The sequence below is a fragment of the Balaenoptera ricei genome, chromosome 15 (genome assembly GCF_028023285.1).
Source record: "Balaenoptera ricei isolate mBalRic1 chromosome 15, mBalRic1.hap2, whole genome shotgun sequence".
In the NCBI taxonomy this organism is placed as follows: domain Eukaryota; kingdom Metazoa; phylum Chordata; class Mammalia; order Artiodactyla; family Balaenopteridae; genus Balaenoptera; species Balaenoptera ricei.
The window spans coordinates 44,751,933-44,770,756 of record NC_082653.1 but is presented as its reverse complement, the minus strand read 5'-3'; the positions used below and the strand labels follow the sequence as shown (position 1 = coordinate 44,770,756).

General features: G+C 52.4%; 1 protein-coding gene across 2 annotated transcripts; it reads right to left on the bottom strand.

Annotated features, from left to right (window-relative positions):
• Positions 1–8,408: 8,408 nt before the first annotated feature.
• Positions 8,409–18,188, bottom strand: VSX1 (visual system homeobox 1). 2 transcript variants are annotated; one of them, XM_059897824.1, is made up of 5 exons: positions 17,765–18,188; positions 15,092–15,170; positions 14,560–14,683; positions 13,554–13,734; positions 12,069–12,358 (listed from the first exon to the last, which is right to left on the bottom strand). In XM_059897824.1, exons 1-5 carry the CDS (start codon positions 18,186–18,188, stop codon positions 12,069–12,071), a joined length of 1,098 nt encoding a protein of 365 aa, XP_059753807.1. The 2 variants fall into 2 exon arrangements, with proteins under 2 accessions (XP_059753808.1, XP_059753807.1); XM_059897825.1 differs by lacking the exons at positions 12,069–12,358; positions 13,554–13,734 and adding an exon at positions 8,409–8,423.
• Between the last annotated feature and the right edge of the window lie 636 nt (positions 18,189–18,824).

Here is an 18,824-nt window from a genome sequence, read left to right as displayed (position 1 = left end):
CCGCGCCCAGCCCCTACCCGCCCCGGCCCGCCCCGGCCCGGCCCCACCCTCCGGCCAACGCCCCGGCCAGGCCCCGCCCCCCGACCCCGCTCTCCGGCCAACCCCCGGCCCTGCGGGTCCCAGTCCGAAGATTCTACCCCCGCCCCACCTCGTCCCACCTCGCCTCTCTTTTCCCACCCTAGAGCGGGGCCGGGAAGGGAGGGGGAGCAGCTGGGGAAGGGGTCCCAGGGCGGGCTGCCGGGGTTTCAGTTGGTGCGTCCTCAAGCTCCGACGGCTGTGCCGCGCGGGGACCCGCAGATACGCGCGCCGCGGACGCAGGCTCTCCCGGGCGCCCGGAACTGTCTGGCGTGGGAGGGAGCCGGCTCGGCCTCAGGAGACCGGCGGAGCGAGGCCCTTAGGTGGGTCCGAGGACCACCAGTTAGGTCAGTTCAACATCTCAGAAGCTGAAGGCGAAGTAGTCATCCTTTTGGGCGCCCTTGCGAGTGAACCCTCTAGCGGCCTGGTCGGCCTGTACCCGTCCCCCACCCCCCGCCAAGATGCACACACACATAAGCAGCCCCTGTGGGCTATGGGCTGGTCAGGGGTCCTCGGCGCAGGAGGCTGTGGGGACCTGGGGCGGTGGTCTGGGGTCCGGTGCTTTCATGTGGCAGAGAAGTAAACGCTCCACTAACCGTAGCTGATTTGGAACCCTGTGGGGTTTTCGCTCATTGCTCCAGCATTTGTGGCCTGGGTTCAAAACCCTACGTTTCTAGCTCTGTGACCTCGGGCGAGTTCCTTAATGTCTCTGTGCCTACACCACCTCCACTACTGAGCTCCCTGGGTGCCCCTTCCAGGTTGCATGTTTCAGACACCAACTCATTTATTCTTATGCAGCCCTGAGGAGGGGGAAACAGGAGTGATAACTCCCTCCCTGGGCTGCACCCAGGAAGCCCAGTAGTGGAGGTGGTGTTCTTGTTGTCAAGCCACGAAAGATAGAAGGGAACCCACAGAAACTTGTCTCAGCCAGACTCTTAAATATTACAGCACCCACGAACTAAATACATAATAAATAAGGTAAACAGAAGGAAAAGGGTAGTTTTGAAAACTGGTTGGTTGAGTTCTTTGGGCTTAGGAAACATCCCCTTCTATTAGCTGTAAGAGGAACTTCTGCTGTCAGTCAGCCCCGGGTGTGTGTGTGTGTGTGTGTGTGTGTGTGCGCGCGCGCGCACGTGCTTGCACGTGGTGCCTGCTTTTTAAGGCTGGGGAACCAGTAATAACAGCTAGCACTAGACATGGCCCCTGCTCTGTGCCAAGTGCTTGACCTGCATTTTTCACTTAATTTAAAAATTATCTAACGCTGTCAAGTCCCGCCCACTCTCAACTCCTGAGTGGAACAAATGAGGGCACTGAGCCCTAAGAAATAGGCACATGGTGGGCAGAACCCTACTCCCACTTCAATTTCTGCTTCACCACTTGGCCTGAATCACCTCTTTAATAGAATAAATAAAACTGAAATAGGGAAAGACCATAACTGTGGCCGGGGGCCCCAAAGATGGCCATCAACTTCACCCCCTTGTGTAAGTGAGAAGCTCCCCCTCAAGTGGGCAAGCAGTGCTGCTCTGACTGTCCCAGTCCAGGCCCTGCAAGGCCACAGCTGCAGCCCCTGCTCTCCTGGAACCCAGCTGCCATACGGTTAAGCTCCAGCCTTCTGGAGGAAGAGACACCGTGGAGAGAATGTTACTACAAGTACATGTGCCTGATGCACGGTAAGGCCAAACAATACCGAAACATCGGAGTTTGGAGCAGAGAAACATTTATTGCAGGGCCATGCAAGGAGACAGGTGGCTCATGCCTTAAAAACCCTGAACTCCCCAAAAGCTTTCAGCAAAGCCCCTTTATAGGAAAGGTGAGGGAGGGGCGTGGTTAGTTGTTGCAGACTTCTTGGTGTCAGATCCTTTGTTCTTGAGGTTAGGTCGTGGCCAGGTGACAAAGTTCCTGTAAAACCTCCACCAAAACAAATGTTATTCTCTGTTCTGACAAGAAAGGGAAGGGGAGGCATTTAGTTCTGTCTCCATGCCTCCTTGCAGCTTTTAACACTTAACAAATCCCATAAGCAAAGCAACATCATTACCCTTCATTTTACTTGTTCAAGGTCCCAAGGCTCGACTTTCACCCTCCAAGGCTAAAAGGAGGGGGTCCATGCGTCAGGTGGTTACCTTATCCAGGAGCATTCGTCCAGCACCCAGTCTGGCTCCTCCTGCCAGTGCCCAGGCCCGACTGAAGAGGGAGATCTCAGCTGGCAGCACCCTCATTGCCAAGTCCCCAGACCCCGTCCAGCCGTCATCACTGAGGGAGCCAGGTGCCCAGGACCCAGCTGGCCCTCAGGTCACCCAAGTGGGGCCAGTTCCCTCAGACTGTGACCAATGGAGACCGCCGCCGCCATCAGGTCGCGGAGGTGGGGATGGGGGAGAGGTTCGTTCTGCTTCAAGGCCTGGGCCTGGCCAGTGAGCAGCCGGGGCCAGGGCTCTGGAGCTCCGTGGGACACGGTCCCCAGCCTGTCCCCGGGCCCCCCAGGGCAGATGGACGCAATCCGCCTCTCACTGCACTCTCTGCCGCCAGGACCCCCTCCAGCTGACTGTAACCGCCACATAAAGGCGGCTCACCCGCCCCATCCCTATTACAAGAACAGTGGGCAATGTACATGGAATTGACTCTAAAGAAGGAAGTACAAAGCTGGTGTTTCCTTCAGGCTGGGTAAAGAGAAGTGATTGTGGGTACAGAAAACACTGCTGAGCCAATCAGGTGGTACAGAATTGCACTTCCTGCAGCCCAGTTTACCCAGGATGAGGCCACTGAGGCCAAGGCTGCCAGCTGCCTCCTGGAAGCGGCTCTCTGGGAACTACGGCAGGTGGAGCCACACCTCACCGCCCGTCTGGCCACGTCCACAGAACAGCTTCCCATGGGGCCTCGGCAGTTCTGAGAGCAGCCGGTCGTCCAGGCAGTGCGGGTCACAGAAGCCCCTGCCCTTAAGACGGGCAGGACCCTCTGCTGCCGAAGGCTGCAAGTTGGCAGATACAGATGTGGGAGGCCTGGGAGGGTTTTCAGGGGAGCTGGGCTCACTTTACGTCTCAGGCCTGATGTTCAACTCGGAGACGGTGACCCTCACAATCCTAAGAGAAGGATGCCCTGGTCCTCACTTTACACATGAAAAAGCAAACACAGAGAGGGGACAGGCCCACCCAAGGCTGCACAGCTGGCAAGTGGGGAGCCTGGGCCCCCAGCGCTCACAGCTTTAGCAGCTTTAGGGTGTTTGCCTTCTTAGGCCCTACCTCCCACATTGCTCGGAGCTGCAGCACTGGACCCTCCTATGAAGCAATTTTGTAGATACAGGCCCGGGAGACCCACCTGTTCCCCTCAGCAGACCCAGCAGTGAGCCACCAGAGCCCCCTGCTCCTTGGCCCCTGTTCTCCTCCCTCCTCCACCTCCCTTCAGTGACGGCGTCTGTGGACCACCGCCCACCCCGTGTGCCTGGGCCAGCATGGAGGCTGTCAGCTCGACAGCAATGCACCGGACGCAGCCCCTGAGCCCAAGGGCACGACCAAGGAAAGGGGGAGGCAGGGAGACAGGCACCAAATCAAATGACTGAAATGCAAAGCAAAACCAAAACAGAAAATCCACACTAAGAGCCTTGAAGTGGGTAGGAGGAAGGAGAGGACGCAGCTGCTGGGGGTCTGGGATGGGCTGCACAAGGGTATCAGGCTCCCTGCCCCCAGGTCTGCATTTCCCGATGTCCCCATGACCCCAGTGTCAGCGAAGACGTGTGCGCACACTCGTATCCATGGCTTCAGCAGTGGGGTCTCCAGGACCCCCACGCAGTGCCCTGTAACACTGCACACCGGATCCCCGGGAGGGAGCGTGCACACAGCAGCCCCAGGGCAGGAGGGTTCACCACCAACTAGTGGGAGAGAGCACAGGTGAAAACCAGAACAGGCTCCAGGTGGCACAGGGCTGGCAACGGTGTCCTCCCAGAGCTGGGGACCCCCATCTGCTGAGGATGGGACCATGTGGAGCCAGCAGACCTCGGGGTGGGTCTGTTCTCAGGGAGCTCTTGCAACAAGCTCCCTAAATGCCGTCAACACCAGATCCTGGAACCCCTTAACTCCCTCTAGCCCTCTGTGAGCAGGAAAGGCTGGGGTGTCATCCATCCACAAACCACAGGAAGGACTTTGGCTTTTGAGTTCTCCGTGGCCCCCAGGAGACACTCTCACAGCCCACAGTGGTCAAGAGCTCCGTCAGAGAAGACAGCGGCATCTCCTGTGATGTGTCGTTGGTACCTCCAGGAACCGGTTCTCTCGCTGCCCAGGTCCACAGGGACCTCACAGCCACGGCCCCTCCCGCTTCTCTGCATGGACACTTGCTGTGGCAGCAGGCCAGAGGTGATCACCAGACATAGGAGGTCCCTCTGAGGGCTGAGCTCTGGGAACTGTGAGCCGTGGCCACCGTCACCCGTGGATCAAGCCCTGGCTTCCTCCTCCGTCCACCTCGAGGAAGCCGGGTGGACAGAGGGCGCTGTCAGGGAGCCAGGACAAGCGCACCAGGCCCTCGTGCTGCCCTCAGCCCACCGTGCAGTAAGTGCCTCGGTGTTGTCATGTGCGAGATGAATGGGTGGGAGCCAGACCCTGAATCCTTCGGCTCTCAAACACCAGGTGCTGTGTTCATCCCAATGAGGATATGCCGGACAGAGTATCCGGCTTTTCCTGTTTCCGTAAAATCATAGCTTCTAAGGCATGGGGGCTGCACAGGCGTATTTAAGGGCTGATGAGCTTAAATCTCATGCCCTCCCCTCCCCGCCCCTTCCCTTGTCTTTCTTTGGCTCCCAACTAGTAGACTGCCCCCTCCCAGCCAGAGGGCTGCTGTTCCCCTCGGTCGGCAGCTACTGTTTCTCCTCCCACTTCAGGGCTCCAGCAGTGAAGTCACCATGCCTCCCTCCCATTACACCCGAACGCCAGCTCACTTCCTGCGGTCTCCTGTTGAAGCCGGTCCCCCTAGAACCAACTGTATCCTGGACTCAAGTGCAACCAGGGATAAACAGATTTTGGTCCAACAGCTTCTGAGAATGGCAGCAGTTCTGGCTGGGAACGTTTGTATTTTGACACGCATAAAATTAAACACTGAGGGGCTGGGCAGCTAGGGAAGGGGCTCTCAGCTGAGTCTCGGAGTTTCCTTTGAGACCGAACCGCGAGCAGTGGGCAGGTAGAGGGGGAGGATGCCAAGGGCAAGGGGGCAGGACGGCCAAGGGCAACACTGCTCAGAAGAGCCAGCTCCCACACCAAGACCTCATCCTGAACAGCCCGTGGGTTTCCCACACACGCCAGAAAGCCCCCGTGGCCACTTGTCCTCGTGGTTCATCCTGCAGGTCCATCGTCCGGCAGAGGCCTGTGCAGTCCCCTCCCTCTGAACCCGAGGTCCCGATGCTCAGCGGTGGCTGCCTTGTCCCCTTCGTGGTCTCAGGCCGGTGGAAATCCCTGCTCAGACGCTCGTTTGGCAGTGATCACCCTGGATGCTGGGCTCCTCAGGACCAGAGCAGGATGAGAGGTACGGAGTGAAACCAGGGAGCAGCTTCTGGGCTGGTCTTAGAGATCGGTCTCTTTTTCTGCCTGAGAAAGCAGAGGCAGCTGAAAACACGTCACCGTCCCTACCCGGGGCCTCAGGAATGTCTCTGGGGCTCCCCAGCCTCTCAGCTCAATCCACCCAAATGTGAGGGTTTATGATACGAGCACGACCTTGAGACAAAGGCCACGACAGGGAAGGGTCAGCCAGCAAACATGTGCTCACCGCTTGGGGTGGACACCGCTTCCTCTGGGGCTGACCTCTGTGGGTCCCAAAGAAATTAAACAGAGCCCAACCCTGAAGGCACCAGCTGAGAATCCAGGAGGGTGTGTGTGGATTGAGCAGGGGCCCAATGAATCTGGATTGATTGATTGATTGTGGATTGATTGAATGGGAAGATGAGGGATAGAAAACAAAACAATCAAATTTCTCGTACCCAGTGCCCATTTTGACAAACTTTAAAGCTGGCCAACACTGCCACCTGGCGATGAATTCTGCCTTTAACTTTAAAGTTGCCTCAGGACCAGTGGACAGGAAGAACACAGCGCGGGCCTCGAAGCCACGTCTCCATCAAGGGAAGTTCAGGAGCATCTCCTGAACAATGAGGCCCTCAGAACAGTCTTTGTCTCTCTAGTGAATTGATCAAAGAAGGCTAGTTGCGCCCAGAACAGCCCTGAACTTGAGGGGCAGACACTCTGGGGAAGGAGAAGAGAGATCTAGTGTACACGGCAGAGAGAGATTAAGGTGGTGGACTGGGCATAGGGAATAACGGGAATTATTTATTTTAAATGATGATAAATTGAGAAAAGATGAGGCCTTGTGTGTCTGAGTCCGCGTGGGCTCCTATAACAAAGTATCGTAAACTGGGCAGTTTAACCACAGAAAGGGTAGCTAACGAGACAGTTACATGACTGAAGACATTTCAAAGGGGAGACGACCACAGCTGGTGGCTCAATGGGTGGGTTGGAAGGATGGGTAGAAAAACAAATTCCTCTATACACACGTGTTCAAGCTGTGCTTTTAGATGTCTGACCCGCAAGTCAGGCCAGAGCACAGCCACATGCCTGCCAACAGGTGGCGCCAGCATGTTATTGGTGATGATTTATTTATTTATCCATTTATTTTGATGGAAAGGGCGAAAAGGCAGCCAGCCTTGGATGAATTTTTAAGAAGTGGGGAGGATCCAAAGAAGTCAGAACGAAGCCATGGGTCCCTACTGTTCCATTTTGATAGATACCTTTTTCTTGTTTGTTTGTTTGGCTGCGTTGGGTCTTCATTGCTGCACGCAGGCTTTCTCTAGTTGCCACAAGCAGGGGCTACTCTTCATTGTGGTGTGCGGGCTTCTTATTGCGGTGGCTTCTCTTGTTCCAGAGCATGGGCTCTAGGCGCAAGGGCTTCAGTAGTGCGGCACACGGCCTTAGTTGCTCCATGGCATGTGGGATGTTCCCGGACCAGGGCTCGAATCCGTGTCCCTTGCATTGGCAGGCAGATTCTTAACCACTGTGCTACCAGGGAAGTCCCTTGGTAGATACCTTGTGTGGAAGCCTTAACTTGGAGGATGCTTCTGTAAGAACAGCTTTGCGCGCCTTTCCTTGGGCCCGGATGTCATGGGTGTGGTTCTGCTCTCACCAGTCGGGTAATAGATTTGGGAAAGAATACAATACACTTGGGAGATCAGTGCTTTCTGTCCTAAGGTTGTTGAGCCTTTTGCATCATCAGGGAGCCCTGCACGTGGGGCGTCCACTAACAGGGACCATCAGTGGTGACAGGGACACGGCACGCTTACTTTGGGCAGAACACAGCTGTGTGAGAAACTCCCCAGAGGAGCAAACTTTGGCAATATTAGAGGGTGTAGCTGAAGGTGGTCATGCACCAAAACAGGGTATGGAGCAGCCTGTGGGGTCCCTGATAAAATCCTGTGAACGGGACCTGGATGAGCAGAAGTTAACATTGGAAAACAGAGAGTTTCACAGTAATTCTCTGAGAGCAGGTCTCCCTAGAGCTATACCCAGGACAAAATCCTTGGTCCCATTCCCAGGATTCTGAAACCTTTGCAATCCCTACTCAGCTTCCAAAGTGAGGCTCTAAGAATCCCAAAAGCAAAATCAGATCAATGGCCTGGGGTTCTTTGGCTGCCATTGCACGTGTGTCAAATCATCACATTGTACACCTCAAACTTACACAATGGTATATCAATCAATTATATCTCAATCAAGCTGGAAAAACAGATATAAGGGGTCTGATGGTGTATGCATCTTAATCTCAAATGGTTCAGAAAAATATAATGTGTGGACAGAGAGATGAGATGATAGATGGATGGAAAGAGGGGCTGAGGCTTGGTAAGCCTCACTGAAGAAAGACCCACAAAACTGTGAGCAAAATAAAATGGTTGTTTTGAACCACAGCCTTGGGGCAACTGAAGCATCTTCTAGACCCAAACATCTAAAAGCTTTATAGTTCTGCGTTTCACATTTGTCTAATCCGCCTGGACATATTTTCCTGTGAGGTGTGAAACTGATGTCCATTTCATTCTTCCCCATTTGGATAAACAATTGTCCCAATAACGTATCAAAAAGTGAGCCCTTTCCTTCGTGGCTGGCCTTGCCACCTCTGTATCTGCATACGCGTATGCTCCCTGCTCTTGGGTCTGCTTCCCCAGCCAGCACTCTCAGGCCTGACCATACAGCTTCACCCAAGTGTCCACATGTGGCAGAGCAAGTCGCCGCCTCCGTCTGCTTCAAGGCTGACTTAGCTCTTCTGGCCCTGAGCCTTATAAACTTGAGAATCAGCTTAGCAAGTTCACTTAATTTCTCTGCAGCTCAGTTTCTCACCTGCTGTGAGAATAAAAAAAGACAATATGGACATGATTTGTAGACCACAGAGAATGATAGTTTTAGTTTATTGTATTTATACTGGTAAACTTCAGAAAACGACACTGATTGCTATATCTTGTTCTGTCATTTCTGAAAATATCTCCTGGAGTCACGCATGTTTCTCAGGCACTGATGTGCTTCTCCTGTCACCAAAGTGCAGCGGGGGTGACACTGGTTCATAGTAGGAATCTGTCCAAATTGGCCTTGCTAAAATTATAATTTTTTTAAAATCTCCTTTTAGGCTTTTATAGCCACATTTCAACTGGAAAGCAATTTTGAAAGCTGGAAACAATTCAGTCCTGCTGTCAGTGGTCAGATTCCAATTTGCTGCATGATTTGAGTAAGGGCTGAAGGGGACTGTGTGTTTCCTGTCAAGCTGGCACTTGTGTTGACCTGACAGGAGACGCAGGCAAAATACGGACTCTATCATTAAACGTTCTCATTGTATTTTCAAATGAGATTTTGTCCTGTGTGTGCTTAGCCCTAAATTGAGAAAGAGAAATTTCTATTTTAATAATATTATTAATATTAATAATCACTATTTTATTATATTTTTACATATTAACTTAAAAAAACTTAGAAAATATGAAAAAAAGACCAAAAGTATCCATTTACCCATGATCCAAAGATAAATGCTCTGAACGTTTCAAAGGAATTTCATCTGCTTTCTTTTCTTCTTTTTTAGTGTCGCATATACTATTTCACATCCTGCCTGTGGCCAGCCTGTCCCTTGGCTGGTCAGAGGCCACTCCTTTTTCTTCTTTGCTGGAAGGAGCCCAAGTATACTTAGTTTTAGGGCAAAAGGAGCTTGGGGACAGCAGGTGAATTTTTGGTCTAAGCCCAACAAGGAATTCTGCCCCCTTGACTCACGATTGGTTTAGGCCCGAGAGTGACAGCAGTTCTGACCAATGGGGAATGAGGAAGCCTGTCGCGCGCCCAGCACCCCGACCTGGACAAACAGGGCAGGAGAAGGAGGCAGAAGGACAGACCCTACCTGGGTCCCCCAGCTGCTGGAAGGCCCAGCCCAGATTTAAGTTCACCGGACAGCGCCCGGTTGTCCGCATTGGGCAAGTCCCTCTCTTGCGCCCGGCGGCCCCCAGGTGGAGTTCTGCTGTGCCCCTGGGGCTCTTCTTAAACGCTGTTTGCACAGTGTTCCAACCGGTTATTATCCCATGATTTACTTAGTGGATCCCATGTTGTTAAATAATGATGATGACAAGTGTTCTCATTGGCATCTTGATACTAATGGGAATGCCAGTAATAGTGTAACAATAGTATTTATTTTGCTCTTTCTCTACCATGCTGGAAAACGAGGTAATCACTTTACTCACGTCCTTCCATTTAATCTCCACGAAAACAAGGGTGTTCTATTATGATCCCCTTTTTTATGATTGAAAAAACTGAGACATTAGTGTTCTTAGACATTTAAAATGGTGTATATTACTGGTTCTAGTCCCTTTCTCTTTTGCCTCTTCCTGTTTTCTCCTTTTTTAGATAATTTTGCCTAGAAGATTGTCCACTATTTGTATGGTTCTATGGCAGTTAAGTTTCTTTATTTCATTTTTATTCTGCTTTACATATTTTTTTCTACTTGTATCCTTTTTGGGGTTCTTTTAGGAGTTTTCAATCAGCAACTTTTTTTTTTAATTACGTTTAATTTTTTTTTTTTAATTTTTAAAATTTATTTTTGGCTGTGTCGGGTCTTCGTTGCTGCACACACTGGTTTTCTCTAGTTGCGGTGAGTGGGGGCTACTCCTTACTGTGGTGCGTGAGCTTCTCATTGCGGTGGCTTCTCTTGTTGCGGAGCACGGGCTCTAGGCACGCGGGCTTCAGTAGTTGTGGCTCGTGGGCTCAGTAGTTGTGGCGCACGGGCTTAGTTGCTCCATGGCATGTGGGATGTTCCCAGACCAGGGCTCGAACCCGTGTCTCCTGCATTGGCAGGCGGATTCTTAACCACTGCACCACCAGGGAAGCCCCTACTCGGTAACATTTCATGAACATCTTTCCACGTAAGTATGCCTCATTGTTATCATTTTTAGTGGCTGCATAATATTTTATTTTATGAGTGTGCTGTATGTAAGTTGCACAGGTTACTAGCTTCCTCCCCCAAACTCAACCCTGGATAAACTAGGAAGAGAGATGGAGACAAGAATCTGAGAACCGGCCTGAGGCAGCAGAGGGTCCAGAACAGGTGTGGCCACATCGCTCAGGGCCTGCTCTGCGGGTCCAGCGGGTCCAGCGGGAGAGAGAGAAAGTGACTTCCAGATTCTTCCCAGCACCTGCCCTCCCGCCGTCAGCCCCAAGCTTCAGCTGAGATCTTGGTGCCAGAATGAATGAGAGAAGGTGGGGCTCATTGTTAGCTGCTGTTGTTGCAATAAGGTTAGGTGACATTTAATTTTCACAATAGTCTGGGACAATCACAGGATGAGAGAAACAGACCAAAGCAAGGAAACTGTGTTTTCTCATCCGGAGAGACGGGAGAGCTAGGCCCAGCATGAAGGGCGGCGGTACCCATTCCCAGAGGAAGCCACCTGCTTAGGGGGTCCTCACCCTTCTTCCCACGCCTTCTTCTTCAAGAAGAGCCGTGTTTCCCCCTCAGCCTCCCCATCAAGAAGGTGCAAGCTCTAGACTCTGAACTCAGAAAAGAGAGTTAGACACCGACGCTGCCCCATAGGAGTTTACAGAGCGACACAGGGTAAGTGCTGCAGCCTGAGCGTGAAGTGCTTGGGGTATAATGTTTCCGGGCTAATGGAGGCACCCTCGGCAGGGGCAGCAGGAGGTGCACATGCAGACAGAGGGGGTGTGTGAGACACGGGCACATCACAAAACGTTTATTTTTAAATAATAAATAAAGGAAAGGAAATACAGGCAAGGAAACATTCACGAAATCAAGTCACTAAAGTGCTCTCAAACATAAATTTTAAAAAACCAAGAAGCCTGGTCTGAACTTAAAACACGGTTTATAGATATTCAGCAGTTGTTCAGATATGGTCCTGTGCTGTTTCAGAAGGGAAGGGAGAGAGGGCTTTCTTGGTGGAAGAGCTCCACAGACCCGATCAAATGACACTCAGGAGGACATAGGATCATTGCCTAACAAGAAAATGAAAATGTCCAAAGCCAAGTTCAAGGTAAAGATGTTATGTTTCATTCATATGAGGTCTGCATGAAGTCTTCAGTATTTATGAAGATATATGATTCTCTGTAGGTTAAATAATTTTGTATTTTTGGATTCAGAGTAAGGACAGCAGACTTAACCTGTGAGTCTACACAGTATATTGAACCAAATCTTGGGATGTCTGGCAGTGAAAATGGGTTTTGGACTTAAAATCCTCCCTCCTCAAGTTCTACAGAAGAGAATAAAAGTTTTACACCAAATTAACTGATTCATGTGCCTTTAAGAAATGGTTTCCATTCTAGAATGAAATGGAATTTTCCATAAGTCACCATTTGTCTTCTTAAAGCAAGTGGCATTGCATTTCATCCTGACACCGGAAGAAGAAAATCCAACTGAGAGTATTTGTCTTCGACAACTTTTGTCTTTTGAAAAAAGCTGGTGAGGAATGTGCACATTTCCAGCCTTTGGTGGGGGAGGGGGGACCTGCAGCTTCATAAGGCCCCCTCCTTCCCTGGCTGGAGCCCCTCTAGCCCCTCAGAGTCTGAACATCCTTGGGCACCAGACCCCTGCTGCGCTCTCTTGGTCTCCTGACGTGTGGTGCTGGAGAGATCAATGGCCACGTCTTCCAAGCCGCTCTCAGGGCTGCCTTCCTCCAAGCCCCTCTGGGGTCCTGCCTGATGTGGGCTAGAACCTTCCTTGAGATGGTCAGAGCCCCAGAGTCCTGCCAGCTTTTCTTCACTTTCTGCTTTCCTTATCATCCCTGTGGATTTTTTATGCATCCCTTGCAAAAAAGGAAAATAAATAAAAACAGATATCTCTAAATACAGCAATTAAGTAAATTTCTTCCATGTCACTGTTCTCTAAATACCATTAGAATTTCCCTTATTGGTACCTGTCTTGGGGCCTGCAGGAGAGTCTCGTAGGTAACTCTCAACATCAGGGGTTGTAGACTGGTGTCTGCCAGCTGGACACAGCCAGCAAAAGTGCCTTGTTTGGATGACATGGTGATTTTTAAATTTTTATTTTAAAACTTGTTGGCAACATTTTAAAATCAGGAGATTTACATCAAAAGTCAGACTTCCAGCTTCTCTCAAAAAGTCAGATGTCTGGCAGCACGAGGCCCAGTTTCTTGTTCGGCCACAGACCTGCGGACTCAGTAAGCTCTACCCCACCTGCTCGTGTAAACTCAGAGAGGTGGGCCCGGTTACCTGCCCAAAGTTCCCTCCAGGCTCTCCAACCCTTGAGGGCAAAGACGATTGGTTTCTCCAGTCCCAGCATAGTGTCCGGTGGGTAGGGGTTCAAAAAGTGTTTGCTGAACAAAAACCCTCCTCCTCCCCAGCCTAAAATGCCCCCTCGGCCCCCTAATCCTAATCTCACACCCTGCTCAGCGTGCTGTCTGTCACTCATTCCTCCAAGCCCGAGTGTCTCTGGTAACAGCCAACAGACCAGTAAGGGTGCCAGCTCCTCAGAATGCCCAGCCTCAAAGCTAGGACCTCACCAGTGCAGACTGTTCCAGCACCAAAAACTAGGGGACAGAACAGCTACGCGGCAGATTATTAATGGCCGAGCCAGGACCAGGAACTGGACCTCCTGAGTCCAGGGTGCAAGGGGTTAACAGTCTGCAGGTTCACTGCCTGCACCTTCCCGCTTCCTATTACCATGAGCTCTGAACTGTATGGTTTCCAAAACCTCTAACAGCTCTCAACATTTGGGAAACATATTTCGTATAATGAAAGTGTGTCATTCCACTCATAAAACCAGGGCCTGATTGGACCTGTCTACACACTGCCTACATAGTTCCAATGAAAAATAAGGCAACTGATCAAAGTCCAAGCCTTGTAATTAATTAAAAATCGGATGTGATATTCTGGGCCTGAATCTGAGTAAATTTACATTGCTTGGCTTGACAATGGCCACCGGGCATGGGGACCCCCAACATCTCTGGCAGGGCGCGGCCACAGGACCCTCTTCCTTACCCAGAAGCCAGGGCACACAGGAGCCCAGCAGGCCGCCCTCCGCGGAGCCGAGGACTGAGTCGGGCAGCGGGATGCAGTGTCGCACCATCGCCCCGTAGAGCCCGTACTCAGCCATCACGCTGCTGCCGTCCCAGCGCTTCTCCCGCTTCCGCCACTTGGCCCGCCGGTTTTGAAACCAGACCTGGATTGAGGCGGGAGGGGAAGCAGAAGGGCTTACTGGGAGGAGACCCCAGCGCCGAGGGGCACAGGTGCACCCTCCCCAGGGGCACCTGGGACCCAGGCCTTTCTCGTGGCTCGCAGGACTGGTCGTGCTGGGTGATCCGGACCAGTTTCCACCGAGGTTTCCACGGAGTCAGGGATGACAAAACAAAATCAGAGTATCCCACAGTGTGTAAAGAAGTCGATTTTACACTGATGGGAGCGGTTCCCCAGGGCAATGGTCTCTTCTAACCTCGGTTGTTGGATTGCTTTATCTTAATAATAGTGTCGAATATTGTTAAGCTGTTTAAAAAGAGTGAGTGAGTGGCATGCCTTCTGACCTGGCAAGGATGTGCTGTCAGCACAGAGGCTGAGGCACACACACAGGACGGCTTTCTGTAAAGACCAAGACCAATCCTGTGTGCCTGTGAGCGCGTGTTCCAGGGCCAGATGTGCATATGGCATGGGGGCGGTGTGCAGAAAGGCCTCGTCAGGCTATTTACACTGGTTTCTTTGAGGGCTTGCAATGGAGTGATAGTCATTTTTTCATTGATATCTTGACATAGTTTCTAGATGCAGCACACACTGTGTAATTTTTAAGAATGATTTAATAAAAGGAAAAAAGGCTTGAAGGTTACAGGGGTCATCCTCTCTAAATGAACACAAAGGAAGGCTCTGGCATCTAAGTGACCTTCGGTTTGGGTGCGGAGGGGGAAGTGCTGGGCTGTTTAGAGGTGGCTGTGGGCTGACTCATTGCGTGTAAGGACAGCGTGTTCTCTGTGGTGTCTCTGGGTGGTGGGACCTGCACCTGTATTCGGTCTTCGGGGAGTTCGGTCTTCACGGCCAGCATTTCCCGGGCGTACACATCAGGGTAGTGGGCCTCGCTGAAGGCCTTCTCCAGCTCTTCCAGCTGGTGGGCAGTGAAGACGGTCCTGGAGGGAGGCCCGAACACACACGTGGGCACATGTCCACAGGAGGCTGCAAGGCTTCCAGCCTCAGAGGACCCCATGCCTGGCCCCTCTTTGTCCACTTCATGAAAACTGGATGCCCCACCTCTGAATGATTAGCCTCTGGAAAGTCCACAATTTAGTTCAAACCAAACAAAGTTCTTTAGGTCTTTTTTTCTCCTCAATGAATTCCATCAACTCATTCTAAGAAGACCCATTTTAAAGGCCCACTAAATTGTGTCTTTAAAATGCTACAAAGGCTGACCTGCAGCCCCCTGGGTACTGCAGAATTACATTCCCAAATGGCTACTGAGCCCTTCCCGCTGCTGCCCTAACGCAGGGCCAGCTGCTTCTCAGGCACTGTGTCCCAAGGAGAGGGGTGAGGGCAGGTACCTATGCCTCCGCTTCTTCCTCTTGCCGGGGGCGGGGGACGCCTTCAGGTCACTCCTGTCTTCAGATGGGCTGTCCTCATCTGTTAGCACAAGGAGAGAGGGAGGACTTTAAAGGTGAGCATATTTTTCACTTTGTTTTCTGGATTTTACTTTGAGGATTGACTCTATGAACCTGTTGGGGATGTGAATATTTACAAGCTCGCATTTTTCACACCATGCTCCAGGTGCTGAGTTTAGCACTGCTCATGCATTATCACCGTTATTCTCCATAAATTAAAAGAACTCCAAGGCAGCTGCTATTATTATTCTCTTTTTACAGAGGAGGAAACCAAGGCACAGAGAGATTAAGTAACTTGCCCAAGATCACACAGGTAGTCAACAGTGAGGCTGGGATTCAAACCCCAGACTGTGTGAAGCCAAAGCTACTTGAACACTAATTGCATTTCCTGTCCCTTCAGCTGCCAAATTCATCCACTTCCTTCTGCCTCTGTCTCACCTTCCTCATCTTAACCAAAACACCAACATTTCTTAAAGGGAGGACGGAGGTTTGTGACATCAGACACTCATCAGAGCTGGCCCCCTGCCCTGCTGTACCGATTCCAGACCTCTGGAAGTGGGGTCTGGGAAATTCATTCTTGGCAAGTGTGCCCAGATGATTCATAGATGGCAGGTGAAATAATTTTAAGAACCCACTCCCGGTGTTTCCCTGGTGGTGCAGTGGTTGAGAGTCTGCCTGCCAATGCAGGGGACACGGGTTCGAGCCCTGGTCTGGGAAGATCCCACATGCCACGGAGCAACTGGGCCCGTGAGCCACAATTGCTGAGACTGCGCGTCTGGAGCCTGTGCTCCGCAACAAGTGAGGCCGCGATGGTGAGAGGCCCGCGCATCGCGATGAAGAGTGGCCCCCGCTTCCCACAACTAGAGAAAGCCCTCGCATAGAAACGAAGACCCAATACAGCCATAAAATAAAAAAATTTAAAAAATAAATAAATAAAAAAGAATTAAAAAAAAAAAAGAACCCACTCCACTACGCTTTATCTTTTGAAATCCATTATATCAAAAGATCTAGGTTGAAAGGAAGGTTAGAAGACCAAACTATTGTCAGGTTCATTGTTAAAAAGCATATTTGCTTCAAAACACTAAAAAGTGAATTAAGAAATGCAAAAATAGTAAAATAATGTCAGTTTTACTCCTACATCAATTACTTCACCAGAAAAATTGGATTATAATATTATGCTATTCACGCTGTCCAATCTGGTATACCAATAGATATATAAGGTTATTGAGACGTGAAATGTGGCCAATCTGAATTGAGACCAGCTGTAAACATGAAACAGTCAGTGGATTTTGAAGACTTAATACCCTCAAAAGTAAAATATTAATAATTTTTATATTGAGTACATGTAAAATGACAATGTTTTGTATGTATTGGATTAAGTAAGATAGAGTATTTAAATTTGTTTCAACTATTTATTTTTCCTTTTTAACGTGGCTTTGAGAAACTTTCATTACTCGCAGTCACATGATGTTTCTACTGGACAGTGTTGGTCTTGGTCTTGAGAAACGCCCTCACAGACTAGGATGCAGTTGCATTTTGCCTTTAGTTTTATGGTCCTCACACAGAAAGAGCCCATCCTATGAAGGTGGTTCCTGCATTTTTAGTGAAACAACTAATAGTGGGGTTCATTTGATCTTACCTAGACACTCATGAAACAAAGTCCTTTTAGAGCTGGGTGGACGTTGGCCTGCCTGCTGATTCCGCCTGCTTACTTTTTTTTTTTTTTTTTTTTGCCGCGCTGCGGGGCATGCGGGATCTTAGTTGTTCCCGGACCACCGTACCCCCTTCAGTGGAAGCGCGGAGTCTTAACCACTGGGCCGCCAGGGAAGTCCCCCGCCTGCTTCCTTTAATCAGCAGTGGAGACCACTGCACTCTCTCTGCCTCGCTGGCTGGATGCTCCGCTCTGCGGTCCGCTGCATAGTTTCTCTCCGTCCGTCCACCTCTTCTCGTGTAATTCTCCGTTCTCTTCCCCCACACCCCAAACCTCTAGATTTCTCGGCCCTGTCTTTGTAGATTTCCATTGCTCCCTTCTGTTCCCCACAATCCACCCCGACTTCTCTGAGGAGCTGGGCACAGCTACCATAAGACGGGCGAGCTTGCTTCTCACGTGCTGGAAGGAGGGGAGAAGCGCGGTACCCAGACTCGCTTTTCAGCACAGGGAGGAGGACAGTTCCAGGCCTCCGCCCCGCGCTCTCCAAGAGCCGGACAATTCGTCAATCAATTCAGCGAACCCTCCAGCTCTGGCGGGCACCGCGTTCTGTGCCACTGACAAACGAGGCAGGCCCAGGCCTCCCGCCCTCCGCCGTTCCCAGAGGCCGAGCCTCGCGCGGGCGCGGGGGAAAGGCCCCCGGAGACCGCGGCCGGGTCGCTGAGACCCCAGGGCGGGTCCGGACCGGGTGGTGGTGGTGTCCGCGGGGCAGCGGCGATCAGACCCGGAGGAGAGGTCAGGGGCAGAGGGCGCGGCTGCGAGAATGCCTTCCCCGGCGAGGCCACGCTCTGCGGTCCCGACTTCCCTAAATCTGGGGGGCTGCGTTGGGCTTGGCGGGGCCCCGGAGTGTCACCCTGCGCGCCCGAGCCGAGGGAAGGGACAGGAGCGGCACCGACTGGCCTCCTTACCGGACGTCGAGACGCTCTCGCTGCGCTTCTGGCGGGCGGCCGGGGTCGGCGGGCGTCCGGGGACTTGCGGGGCGCTGGGCTCAGGCCCCTCGGGCGGCAGGAAGGGCACGTCTGCGAGGAGCAGGCAGGGGGCCCGGGCGGCCGCAGGGGGCTGCGCGCCGAAGCCGCAGAGGAGGCCGAGCCCCAGCGGGAGGGCCCCGCGCGCCAGGCAGGAGCCCCAGAGCCCTGGACCCGCGCAGGGCGCGGCCGCGGGGCCTTCGCAGCCGGATCCCGGCCCGGGGCCAGCAGGTGCGGGCAGCTCAGCCTCCAGGCCCAGCAGGTCGGTGATGGCAAAGCCCCGGGGGCGCGAGCCGGTGGGCGGGCCTCCGGGCACCAGTGCCCTGCTCCTGGCACGCCCGTCGGAAAGCGCGTCCCGGCCGGTCATGGCTTCTCAGGCGGCGAGGCTGGACCCTCTCTCGGTCACCTTTGCGGAGGGGGCGCAGCTCTGAGGACGATTTATACAGTCGGGCGCCAGGAGGGCTCCAATCAGCGGAGCGCGGATGCGTCACGCCTTGGACCCCGCGAGATGGGGACGCCACCAGTCTCCCTCCCTTCGGTCGCCGCCCTCCCAGCTGCGGTCCCCTCAATCAGCTCCCTCTCTCCTCTCCTTTCCAGTTGTCCCCCTGCCCACCCCCACTCCCGTTCTCGGTGGGAGGAAGATAGGCAGCAGACAACTCTATTCCTAAAATAGAGTCATCCCCTCCCTAAACCTCTACTCTGAAAGCCGCAGGTTCCAGATGCCGATTCTATTCTCTCCCCTTCGCGATACTCCGGCGGAGGCCCCGCTCGCAGCTTCCCTGAAGCCTCCCTCCCCGCATCCAGCCGACCATTAAGACCGAGGCCCCATTCCCAGCCACACTCTCAACACTACCACCAATATGACCCCCTCCAGCCTTCCAACGCCACCGCCGGAGGCAAGGTCTTCCCCGAAAATCCCCAAGGGGAAAGGAGTGGAAAACGTTCATTTAACCCGTGCCCACTCCACCTCCAGCCAAACCCACCCCAGCGTTCTAATGGCCGA